We start from the raw sequence: 12,418 nt of genomic DNA, 5'->3' as shown, positions 1-12,418 counted from the left end.
CTGGTGGCGCATTGTATGGTGTTGTGCACGGGTTGGAGAGTGATTTCGGATTTTGTATAGGACCCTTATACAAAGTTATTGCGTGATAACTAGTTTCAACACCAACTTCTCTTCCATACGGCATTATTCAACCACAACAACTCAGAATTATGTGCCGATTTCGATTAAGGTTCTCTACCTGGTTTAGAAGACCTTCTAATGGTCCACATATTTTTGTACTACGTTCTGGTTGCTGTATCTACAGCGGGAAATGACCTGAGTGAAATCTGCCAAGCCGCCCTACTTCGCATAAAATAATCAGCTTTGCGAGCTGGAATTCTCGTTGAAGCTTTATTAGTATGTATTCATGATATATGCCAATTATTACTACTTTCTAATGTGTGGTTGTTGTGTTAGAGAGGTATATATCTATGGTGTGGTGGCGCTGTTGGGCAGGTGTACAAAAACTTTTGACCTGGTACTTTATATATACAGGATATGTCTGCCATTGGGAGATAGACCCGCTGGGGAGACCAGACAGCAGGCCAGGCACCTCCTCTTCCGGATGCAGTTCGCATGAACGAGTCCTTAACTCCTTCAAAAACAGTGCTCCTTAAAACTTCACCATCACTCTACAGCGGACATGAGGCGAGATATTTCTTGTGCTCCGGACGCCGTAATCTGACACATTTCCTTGGTGCGGGTGATGGAAGGAGGGCTGGGCGGAGAACAATACTTAAAGAACTGACATCGAGTCCCACGGCCAAAGGTCGGAGACAGTGGAGGGGATCCGGTTATGGGCATAACTGCCAGTCTGCCATGATCCGATGAGACCAAATGCAACCAAAAAAAAACAGGTGAAGCACCATCTCTACCCGTCCCTGAGCAGATCCATCATCCACCATCCACCCGAACAGCTTCACAACTCGGCACGCTAGCCAACCATGGCAGCAGTGATCCGATCCGATGATCGATCGGATGCTAAGCTACTAGTATAACTACCGCGGTCCGCATCGTCAGCCAAGGTGTTCGCACGCTGGAGATTTGCACTTAAGCGTGGACGGGACTCCCGCGAAACAGGGACGGACGCACGGAATCCCGCAGGAATCCCCACAGAAACCAGGCGATCCCCGGCCGAGCCCGACCAACCAACCAGCCCGCCATGCCATGCCATGCCATGCCATGCCATGCTGGACATGCCATCATCGTCATGCCGAGTCACTAGCTGGGCGGCACTAGTTAGCGCCCGCCGATGGCCATGCCATACCGCCAGGCCGCATGCCGCATTCATAATTCCGCACTCCACACTCCACACTCCGTCATCATGTCTCTCTTGCCGTCCGCGCTGCGGGGATATAAAGCCCGCCGTAGCAGCCCGTCAGTCACGTTGCGGTCAACAAACCGCCACAATGACCTGCTCACCGCAACCGCAACCGCAGCACCGCACACGCACCTCCGTCTCGATCCTGATCCTGGAAACCGACGTCCTCCCAGCGTCGGCAGGCAAAGTTTCCACAGCGTTCGAAAAGCTCTTCTCGCGCGCCGGCGCCGAGCAGCACCCGCGCATCGATGTCGCCGTCACGCCGCACTACGTTGTCGACTGCGAGCTGCCGCCCGTAGAAGACCTGCAGAAGTACGATGGCGTGCTTATCACCGGCAGCAAGTATGATGCGCACGGCGATGATGCGTGGATCATGAAATTGGTCGAGTGGATACAAGGTGGGTTTTAGTCCAGGGAGAAGCAGGAGGGGGAGGTGGTGGGGCAGGGCTGATGCAGCGCACAGTGGCGTGGAGGAAATACCCCGATACACGGTTCACGGGCGTGTGCTTCGGGCACCAGATCCTTGCGCGGGCGGTGCTCGGCGCGACAGTGAAGAATCATCCGACAACGTGGGAGCTGGCGGCGACCGAGGTTGAGCTGTCGTCGCTCGGGCGGGAGCTATTCGCCACCGGGCAGGAGACGCTGGTGCTCCACCAGATGCACCAGGATTACGTGGACCTCGAGTCGGACGAGTCGTGCGAGCGCGGCTGCGGCGGTAAGGACCTCAAGCCGAATGTTTGGGGGAGCAGTAAGGACTGCCCCGTACAGGGTTTCTATGTCCACAAGAGGATTTTTACTACCCAGGGACATCTGGGATACGATGAGGTTATGGTTAGGGAGAGTATTGAAGAGATTCAGGAGCGGGGCGGGTTACCGAGGGATAAGGAGGTGGAGGCGGCTAAGGAGGCGGGGGAGTTGGAGCATGATGGTGACATAGTTGCTGGGGCGATTTTGAGGTTCTTGGCGGAGTGGGACGATGATATTAGGCCATGATGATGCTGATTGTCCAAGTCATGTGTAATTAAATTTTCTGTTTTGTTCTCTTTGGTGTTTCTTTTCCTCCATTAATCATATACAGTCTATGGACTATAGCGATATACGCACTCTTCCCAATCCTGTCTGCAGTCTAGATGATTGCATTTCTGTGAGAGAGAGAACATCAATCTATTGTCGCATGATTTGAGTTTCTGTTTGAATCATCAATTGCGATTTCAGCTTCTGTGCTGTCAACATGTCGTCATGAATGCACTAAGTTCGAGTGATCGCCGCGGAAGATCCCGCCCGCCACGCATATGGTGCATCACAAAAACCCCCGTAGTCTGATCTCGGTCGGAACAATTCCGCAGTACATAGCAAAAGCGCCCTCTGAATCGTCAAACCAAACCGCAATCCCAATGCGCCGCCGAGCATCTACATAAAACACTACTCCCCCTCGCGCTCTAAAAACGTAGGATCGTACTCAACCTTCTTCTCAAACTTGACCCACCACTCCCTGAACGCCTTTAGCGGCACGACCTCCTCGCCCTGGACGTGCATCGAGAAGCTGCCGAGGTAATTGAAGGCGTTACCAATGATCCTCTGAGCCAGCAGAAGGGAGCCCACGCTCTTGCCCGCCTTAACCAGCGCGCCCTCCGCCGTCTGCGGCGAGCCCGCCGTTCCCAAGGTGGCCAACTGCGCCTCGACGCTCGCGACCTCCTCGACACTAATCCCCAGCGTGACCTCGCCCTCGCCCAAACAGTGACCCTGGTTCTCGCCCGCCAACCCGCGCACCCGGAAGATCGCACTGGGCTTTGCGCCCGAAATCGCGCCGAGCAGCATGAAGTTCTCGCGCGCCGGGAAGAGGATGTGCACCGTCGCCGCGTGTGTCGGCGGCAGCACTGTGTCCGGCAGCAGGAACACCACGAGGTGGTTTATGCTCGCGGCCGAGGGCAGGATGAACACGAACTGTGTCGGCGAGACCGACTCGAGGTTGGTTTGTACTGTGGACAGGGCGACGTTAGCGGGCCACGGCAGCCGGGCGAGACTGGGAAGGACATACCGGGCCGCCCTGCGACAATGCAGCCAAACATCGCGACTGGTATGGATCGTGTAATTGCGGTGGAAAGGTTAATTGTGCGTCCGTTTTGGAGCGTCGATGTTGTGAGGTGTGGTGTTGGATGTTGGACGGCACGTAGATTATGACGTGGAGGGGTGAAGACGCGCATGGGTCGCGCATTCGGAGGCTGCAGCCCCACCATGGAATCTTCGAGAAGAACATCATTCCATGGGTACCAACGAACATTCCACTCAACACCGGAAGATTCTCGCTGTGTCAATTTCGATGCAACATCATATCACGACTTCAGATCCATCAATACTACACAACAAGCCACAATAAGCCACAATGACATCTACATTCCCTCGGCTTTTCATCCCCCAAAATCCTCAAGAAAACACCCAGGCACTGTACTCCGGGCCCCAAGAAAACAAAAAACAAAAACGGAAATTAACACCGGACCCAAACACAAAAAGAATCAAACAAGAACCCCATTTTGTGACGACAGCAAGAGCGACCAAACAAACCCAGCACTAAAAGTTGATGTACCCGACAAAAGAAAGCGTAAAGAAGAACACCCACCACAACACAATTAATTCCGTAAGAGAAAGCCCTAGACCTCCTCGTTCCTCATTCCACCGCTCTCCGCCCACCCAAAACTATCGAGGCGGCAGAGGACTCCGCGCACGCGGGCCCTTCCGAGATGGACTCACTTCCCTGCTCCGCGTGGCGAGTCGCTCCCTGCTTTCTACCCTAGTCGCAAGCCCAACGGTCGAGCTTGATCCCGCCACATGCAGTCCAAGCCGTGGGGGGCCAAGGCCCGGGTCGTCGTAGCGCCCAGCCTCGAGCTTCGGAGTCCCCCATCCCTCCTCGTCGTCATAACTTCCAAGCTCAAACGTCGACGGACTCTCGTATCCATCCTCCAATACCCGCTCGTACGTAACGATTCCGGTGCTTCCAAGGATCTTGCGCTTCTTGCTCTTGACGGTGGAAGCGCAGATGTGAAGTATCCTGCGCCTTCTCTCGCGGCCGATGAGGAGCAATGCGGCGAAACCAAAGATGACCAGGAAGAGGACCAGACCGGGAATCCGGCGGGGAGCGGTATCGCCCTCTTGCCACAACGAATCATGCCAGTGCGAGTCTGGCGCCGTGTAGTTTCCACTGGGGAACGACGGCTTCCCGTGCTTACCTTGCGGCCCGCTCCCTCCATATTGAAATCCTTCGGGGACGCCGTTCGCGGTGAAGATATTGTCGCCAAAGCCTACCGGAAGTGCTTCTTTGCCCTCGACTTTGGCCGGCGGAACTTGCGAGGACGCGTAGAGAATCATTCGTCCTAGTGTCCACGACACCTCGACATCTTCAATCTTGTCGACGGGCTGGAAAGAATCCATAAATCCCTTCTCCTTGACGGCCTCGATAACCTCCTTAGTCCCGTTGTGAGAGCTCTTGCCCAGGCTCTCGAGCCCTACACGTGGAACTCCAATTCCGTCGTGAAGGACATTGATGATCCACGACGCCTTGAAGCAGACTTGCATCGCAGTGTCCACATCGACTTTCTTGCCCCACTTCTGCTTGCTCACATCCTCGTCGATGCTGTGCCAATCACGCTCGCAAAACTCCTTCACGCGCTTCTGGTAGGTCGCGAAATCGTAAGCCTTTGTCGAGTGCTTGTCCTCGAAGATCTCGTGCGTAGTGTGCCAGTATTCCGATACACCAACAAAGTGGTTGACGTCGAAGTCGATGGCCGGGACATGTACGCCGTTGAGAAGGCAGGGCGCATTCACGCAATGCTTGTCCTTGTCGAGGAGATGGTAGGCCTGCCGTTCGCATTCTGCGAACTGGCCTGTTCCGATCAGATGCACGGTCTTCTTCGCCACAGCCGGATCCTCAATCTCTTTTCCATCCAAAGTCCTCAACAGTCCCTTCGGGAGACACGGATCCGGGAGCTCCTTGACTCCAGGGGCGCCGCTTGCCTCGACGATCCTCTCGACATATCGCCTCCTAGCCTCGTTCACGCCGAACCCCAACCAAGTCGTCACAAACACCCTGTGCTCCATATCCTGCCCATCCAAGGTCCTCAGTCGGAGCAGCTTCAGGTCATCGGCATGCTTGATCGACTCCGTCGCATTCGGCGCAAACGCAATCTGCGCCGACGCGCCACCCATATCCAAGAATCCATACGTGTGGTGGCCATGTTTGCTGTGTGCATGCGCGTCGTGGACCGTCGGGTCGTCGAACCCGCCCAGCAGATAGTTTGCCGCGATCCACCCGTACAATCCCTCGGTTTCGCCGGGTATCACCTGGATGTGCAAGTCACAGTCGGGAAGGAGAAACTCGGTGTTCCGTCGCGCGTACGTGCAGATTTCGTCCAGCAGCCGCTTCCGCTCGTTCTCGGGAACCAATCGCATTCCCGCCGTCGCGAGCAGGAACAACGGCGTGTTCGGAACTTCGGCCCGCGGTATCGACTTCAGCGCATGTTCGAAAAGCGGCGCGAGGTGGTCATGGCCGACGGATCCGGGCTTATCGTGGAACGTGGAGATTCCTAAACCCCCATATCATCAGTTACTGCCGTCGCAGATGTCCTCGCTAGGCGCGCGACAGAGATGGAGACCAACCTGGTTTGACCTTCTTCGTCCACTGCTTCTTCGTTTTGATCTTGGGAATACTGCGCAGCTTCTCGGTCGACGCCTTTTTGCGAGCGTGTACCGGATCATTCCACTGGTAAATGTATAGTCGGGTCCCACTCGAACCTGCATCAAGGACAACGCCAACTGTTGCAGACACACCGGGTTAGTTAGCAGCTGCTCCGGTAACATCCCATGTACATATCCAGTCGGCGGCAGCTACTCACACTTGTGGTGTTTTCCGGAACCCATCATCGAGACTCCTTTCTCCCTCTCTCCTTTCTAGCGAATGACGTGCCACGAACGAGCGATACAGACTGAAAGGTAAAGGACGAGAAAGAATGGGAAAGTGCTTTCTGTGTGTATTCCGTGTGGAGAAGGGGCAGCGGGATGGGGTCTACAAGACTCCGCGGGTGATGATAACGACTGACTGTTGCTGATACGGAGTACCCAAGTGTGAAATCCAGACCTAACTTCGCCCCCAAAGGTTTGAAGGCAGAACTGATTGAGAGCGCGGCAGGGATGCAGGGATCTAGTGCGCCAAGACGTCTGCAAAGGGAAAGACAAGCAATAGTTTAACGTGCTCCCCCACGAAGCTCGATAGAAAGCGGGAGGAGGAGGGATGGCTTTCAAATGTGCGAGGGGAAGCTGAAAATAGGCGGAAGAATTGGTGGACAGAATCTTCCGTCGGTTCCCGAAGCCTTGTATTCAACGGAGAAAAAACTGGTTTCTGGGAACGACTCGGAACGACTTGTGCTCAGCGAGATGGTGCTCACTGCTGAGCGCATATGGAACAGTGCCAAATTTAGACTAGAGAACGCGTAAGCGCTTTTCAGCCCCAGGCCTCACATGCAAGCCCGTTTCTCGAGCAGCGAATCATATAATCGTCACTCGCATGAAACCAGAGATGTGTCTGAGTGATATCAAGTACATATGTACTCTACATAAGCAAGTACACACCTTGAGGCTGGAGCTCTGGTCCGTTATCCGGTTCGCCGGTATTCATAGCGAGGTGTGTGTTGACTTCACGACAGAAAGAGTCAAGGCATCTGATTCCTGCAGCATGCGCTATCCTGGGCTGACCACGTGGATGGACGCCGTGGATTTATGCTGGATCAGATCTAAGGATCTCCACGGCTCAACCACTCATATCGCCACGTCGGGTACTTCAGCCGCCTCCAAGTTACGCCCCTTTGCGGTTCGGCACAACCAAGCGGAGAAGCCGGAACCTAGGTACCGGGCAGTGATCCGCCAATCCACTCGTCCGCGGTCGTACGAGATGCCATAATCGAGACAACAGCTTGCAGCACCACGGCCGATACAGTCCGCCTCTCGACACTCCGCTCCTCAAGGTGATGGAAAATCCTCCTCAGAATACCGGTTCGAAGTCCGTCGTAGACTCGTATGCCAAACCGCTGATCTGTGCGATGGATACCAGCATACCCCGTGGTGGCATGGATTCTCGGGCTGATAGTTGCATGCTGTGGGGTGGTGGTGCGGGGAAAGGTGCGAGATACTCGAGACACACGAGTATCATATCCCGCTTGAATCACTCGCATGACACGCATCATGGCCGCCTCCGGGAGCGAGCACTGAGGCACTCTGCATACGGCCTCGTCCGGATTTACATAGGCGAATGTGACGGAAGAATGTCCTCCAAAGCACTTCAACACCGAGGTGCTCGCGTGCGCCTGTTTCCACCTCATCAACCGATCCACGCGCACCGATTCGAAGGTGGCCGTGGAGTATGGTGGTGGTGCGGGAACGTGTCATCATCTGCGTTCCAATTCCCTCCAAAGTCGCAGATAGATCGATCAACACGCGCGCGGCCGGAGGGCGATGACGCAACGTGCGATCGACAGGCCGTCTCTTGCCTTCCGTGTCTGGCCACTGCCGAACACGATTCAACTGCGTTTAACGTAGATTAATAAATGGAACCGAAAAAAGTGCCATGAGGACTGTCTCCGTGCATACCGTGGCCAAACGTTTTACCAGTCACTCTGACGGCCACGGTCTCGTGGAACCGATGCCGATGTTCCGACGCCCATATGGATTATCGGTCATTCGGGACGCAACGAAGACTCGCATGCCGGGGATATATGTCCCGAGAGTGCGTGCGGCGTATGTATGGCCTTTCTATCCGACCTGCATCCGCTGCGATCCTTGAGCCTGCACTCCACCGCTGTACCTGAGCGCTCCCGCGTTTCATCCTGCCGCCTCCCGCTCGCACGTGTTTCAGCGTGCTGCGTTCCCGGTCCGGCCCCGGATCCAGGGATGCTTCGACGAGGCTTGTCTCGACTCCCGACAAGGGAACAGCTGGAGAGTAGCATAATTCAATGTCGTGCCGGATATTCACCGGTGGAATTGTTCGCTCCAATCATCAATGAAACGAATGGTGCGAAAAATGCGGGGACAACTACCCCACATCGAAGACGCACTGTGCAGTCTTCCGGCGGATTGCAGACCGTACCTTCCCATCCGGATCCGGTCCTCGGTACTTCTTCGTCTGTGAGGGCCACTCACTCAGCCTTGGGGGCTTCTACTGGAAGACCATGAGCGGCTCTGTCCGGTCCCCAACCGGAACAGAACAGACCATGGCGAACACTGCACACTGCCGCCTTCTGCACGGCGTGAAGCGCAAGTACCGGAGGCTGCCGAAGGCTGAAGCAATGCGCCGGCGGGAGAATTCTGAGCACAGTCTGTTGATATTATGCGTCTTATTACCTGTTCCGGTGTCACTGCTACTTTCCACTGTCCTGTGCATACTACCCTCATTTCCTTCGTGGCTGCTTAGCATTGTAATTTGTCTATGGCTTCTCATTAGAATCAGCCTCGTTACTCTAGCTGAAAGCCTTCAAGCCTTCAAGCCCCCAGCCCAGTCCGGCGACGGCGACGGTTATCGTCGCATCCTCTGTCTGAGGCCCGGCTTCATCTCGTCGTCTACACGAGCCCGTTTGCCTTTATAAACAGTCTTCTATCTCATCTTTCTCGCATCAATACACCAATCAAGTCAAGTTCTTCTCTCAATTCCAACACAGCCGAAGGGAGGTGTGGCGAGTGCTGAGTTGTGACGGATATACTGAGCAGTGAAGACAGAAATTTAGTTGAATATCATCTTGTTGTACGGGAATGGCACATTGAATGACCGCATAGTTGTCCTGCTTACTATTGCAACAAAAGCACCTTCTGCTCGATCAACCCCTGTGGCGGAATTGAGAAGAAGCGGGAAGGTGAAATGTGCTGGCCGCAGGCGCGACTCATTTGCATTTACTTAAGCACTAATGTAGGATGCTCGTCAGAGGTCTAAGTCAATGGCTCCTCAAGTTTTGAAGCCGTCAATCCTCATCACATAAAAGACAATCCAGAAAGCAAGAAAATCTAAAAACCGTGTACGTTTCATTATCGATACTAGTACAGATCTGGGCTCGTGGGGGGGGGCATAGGGCAATCTTCCGAGCCCTCTTTACTAGAAGGCAAAGGCTTGTGGTAGACAATAAAATTGATGGTAGATTGATGCTTGACGGCTTAAATCTTGGAAGTGTTACGGACTGCAATTCGATGGCTTGAAAAATCGACCACCGATTCCGACCGATTCCACGTCATTCCAAGTCGCGAATCCCCCCATCCCCTAATGTCGAGCGGACTCAGTCGGCCTTCAACCCGCTCCAAGTTTCTGTTTTGTTTGTTCGATTATCAGTCCGTTCGGACTTTTGTAGATCCATCCGGCTCAGTTCCGGAATGATAGAGAATAGCAATCTAGTGCCGCATACAAGAGGGCCCGGGCAACACTCTCATTTCCAGAGAGAGAGATCTTCGGTTTATTTCGCATGCAACACTCTCATTCCCAACAAACTACCTAGCCGATTCGAACTTTTGCAAGCTCCGAGTGCTTCCACATGATTCGCAACCCCAACCCCATCCCCTCCGGCCGCAGCACGCCCGGCCTACTAGTAGGCCGCGATGTCTTTTTCGAACCTCCGCACACATCACCCACGCCCGCCGCCAACAAACACCTCTTCTCTTCTTGACTGTTCACAATCCCAGCAATCACAGCAACACCTTCTTCAGCCCTCGGTGGCATATATCTCTCGATCCGAGCCCCTTGTGGGCGCAATCGATTTTATTCCGGAACTTATCATCTGCCCACAAAACTTACACGAGGAGTATGTCTCGATCCTCACCCTTCCTCACACACACGTTTTGGTAGCAGGCTCTAACCTTCCCCTCCGCAGGGCCGTCATGGTCGCCAACTACCTACGAACGCCTCCATCGCCAGTCGCCAGCCACCCCAAGGACCAAAACCCACAGGGCGAAAATCTAGTCCACAACGAGGACGCCGGAGGATTTGAGCGCTGGTTTGAGGTAATACCTGTGCAGGACGCGGCGCCGGTTGACGAGCTCAAGAACTATTGCTCATTGCCAGTCGAGACTCGAGAGGAATGTTCGAAACAGTCACGCAGCCCGCGGCGATTCAATGGGCCGGGTGGCTGGAAGTTGGGACCCGTCAGCAACGACTGTTTCCTAACCTGGGCCGAATGGAATGGCGATTGCTATTCGCCCCATCCCATCCTAGCCATGTCGGCTGAGGACCCGGGGTTGAACGGCTGTTCTCCGAGTGAAAAATGATTTTCACTGATCATCGACATTCCCTAAGGACGGAAGGTGTTGAAGCTCTGGAGACTCGAGAGCATCCAGAGGTTCAATCGCCGCACTCCCATGGCCCATGGGTAGGCAGCATCATCAGAGGAGTAATCCAAAACCAGTACTGCACCTATCATGACATCCTCCCCGCGATAGACGAATTGTTAGACCATCTGGAATCTCGTAGAGTCGAATTCAGAAATCAACCGCATTGGCTCGCTATGGTGAACCAGGGTCCTGGGCTGGGCAGTTTTAGATAAGTAAGACGTACATCTCTCTATAGGAGCTCCATACAAAAATCTGATGCCACTTTTTCAACTTTTGCACAATACAACATCGTACACCACCAATCCGAGGTAAAAGTCAAGTTTTTTATCGATGAAAAAGCTTATGATCTTAAGGCTTCTATGAAAGAGATGATTTTTCTTCGGCCAGGTGGAGGTTAGATTTACGTTGCATGAAAAAGGGGCATTTTTAGTGTAAAATGGCCCCTGTGCGAAAACTTTTGACCTACCTAGTACTTTAGGTAGGTATATGGACCATGGTCGTGGCTTTCCACGTACTGCTTCGCTCAACGGCTGCGCAGTAAGGGCGGCGCGAGGGGTGTAAGGTAGCGGGATGGGGGCCGGTGGGTATGCGGGAGAGATTTCGGCTCGGTTCGGTTTGGGACGGGGGTGGGGAATCGGGGGTACTACCTATAGGCACGGCCGATGAGTGAATGTCCCATGAGAAAGCGAGTATCGTACGTTGGCTACCGGACCGGGAGAAGCGAGATCCTGGTGGCCGGTGATGACGGCCGAGTAGTACGGTCCTATCATACATAACCTATCACTCATGCTCGCCATATTTCTTGTTTGCGTGAGCCCATTAGATTATGCATTGATAAGTACTACAGCCATGGTCTACTAAGATCGAATGCTAAAATGCTTAAAATGCTTAAAAAAAAGATCGTGCGTATAATGCCTACAACCAAAGGCAAACTTTAAAGCTTGGGTATGTCACTGCTGAAGTTTGAGGATGGTATGCATAAGCAGTACGCCCCCGCCGCTGGATCGTTCATGAAAACTTATCTTTTTCCCGCCGGCTACCTAGAAGCGGAGTAGCACAGACACGTGTATGCAAGTATGTGTGGTTGGTCGAGTCATATCCCCATGGCCAGAGTGGGCGGTTTCGGTGGGCGGTGGACGGTCTGGACCACCACCACCTGCTGAAGCCTGAAATCCACCACGGGACTCTTCCTCTTCCTTCTTTCCTCGCAGAGGACAAAAATTGTTACCTAGTGTATGTACATACTTCAACCCTTTGGTGGGGACATGCACTAGTACACATCTCAATCCCCTGTGGTATGATACAGTGCAGCGCGGAAAACCGGTAATCAGGAAAGAAGCTCAAGTACGGGGCAAGTATTGATGCAATCTAAACGTTTTTTGGCTTTGGCTTTGGCTTTCGGACATACCCGTAATAGAAGCAGATTTCGAGCAAACCCACCGAAAGGAACCGTCACAAGGTTCAAGTTCCAGTGGCTCTATATCTCTGATAGAATTCTGTCCAAACGACTCAACGGGAAGCGTGACCAATTACATACCAGATATAAAGTCCTTGGTTCGTCCGCTATCCCTTCCCTTTCCTCCATCTCTCGTACCATCTTCATCATCGCCAGCCACTCGACTCAAGCCTATCCTCACTAATTTTTCGCTCATAACACCGTTTACACTCGTCACAGTCCTCCTACACACACACACACTCACTATCTCGCAATGGGTATTCCGTATTTCGTTGTCCCCACCAGTTCTCCCGAGTAGTAGTAGGCCGCCGCCG

General features: G+C 53.7%; 3 protein-coding genes across 3 annotated transcripts; 1 reads left to right on the top strand and 2 right to left on the bottom strand.

Annotated features, from left to right (window-relative positions):
* Positions 1-1,388: 1,388 nt before the first annotated feature.
* On the top strand, positions 1,389-2,293 carry BZA05DRAFT_475795 (class I glutamine amidotransferase-like protein; the record flags this gene model as incomplete). The annotated part of the gene is made up of 2 exons (XM_051488212.1): positions 1,389-1,698; positions 1,764-2,293. 2 exons carry the CDS (start codon positions 1,389-1,391, stop codon positions 2,291-2,293), a joined length of 840 nt encoding a protein of 279 aa, XP_051337380.1.
* A 429-nt stretch (positions 2,294-2,722) lies between these two features.
* On the bottom strand, positions 2,723-3,369 carry BZA05DRAFT_447054 (uncharacterized protein; the record flags this gene model as incomplete). The annotated part of the gene is made up of 2 exons (XM_051487130.1): positions 2,723-3,279; positions 3,339-3,369. The coding sequence occupies 2 exons, from the start codon at positions 3,367-3,369 to the stop codon at positions 2,723-2,725; spliced, it is 588 nt and encodes a 195-aa protein (XP_051337379.1).
* Positions 3,370-3,583: 214 nt separating this feature from the next.
* On the bottom strand, positions 3,584-6,403 carry BZA05DRAFT_126132 (nucleoside phosphatase family-domain-containing protein). The gene is made up of 3 exons (XM_051478739.1): positions 6,187-6,403; positions 5,951-6,106; positions 3,584-5,877 (listed from the first exon to the last, which is right to left on the bottom strand). Exons 1-3 carry the CDS (start codon positions 6,212-6,214, stop codon positions 3,995-3,997), a joined length of 2,067 nt encoding a protein of 688 aa, XP_051337378.1. The 5' UTR covers positions 6,215-6,403; the 3' UTR covers positions 3,584-3,994.
* Positions 6,404-12,418: the final 6,015 nt, after the last annotated feature.

This window comes from Tricharina praecox (assembly GCF_024521635.1).
Source record: "Tricharina praecox strain CBS 144465 chromosome Unknown BZA05scaffold_21, whole genome shotgun sequence".
NCBI classification, from domain to species: domain Eukaryota; kingdom Fungi; phylum Ascomycota; class Pezizomycetes; order Pezizales; family Pyronemataceae; genus Tricharina; species Tricharina praecox.
This window is presented reverse-complemented; position numbering and strand designations above follow the sequence as displayed.

Excerpts from the sequence above, each read along its gene's own strand:
- BZA05DRAFT_126132 (XM_051478739.1), bottom strand. The coding sequence starts at position 6,214 with ATGATGGGTTCCGGAAAACACCACAAGT. Across the intron at positions 6,107-6,186 it reads TTCCGGAAAACACCACAAGT|TTGGCGTTGTCCTTGATGCA; the intron begins GTGAGTAGCTGC and ends TGTCTGCAACAG. Across the intron at positions 5,878-5,950 it reads GACGAAGAAGGTCAAACCAG|GAATCTCCACGTTCCACGAT; the intron begins GTTGGTCTCCAT and ends ATGGGGGTTTAG.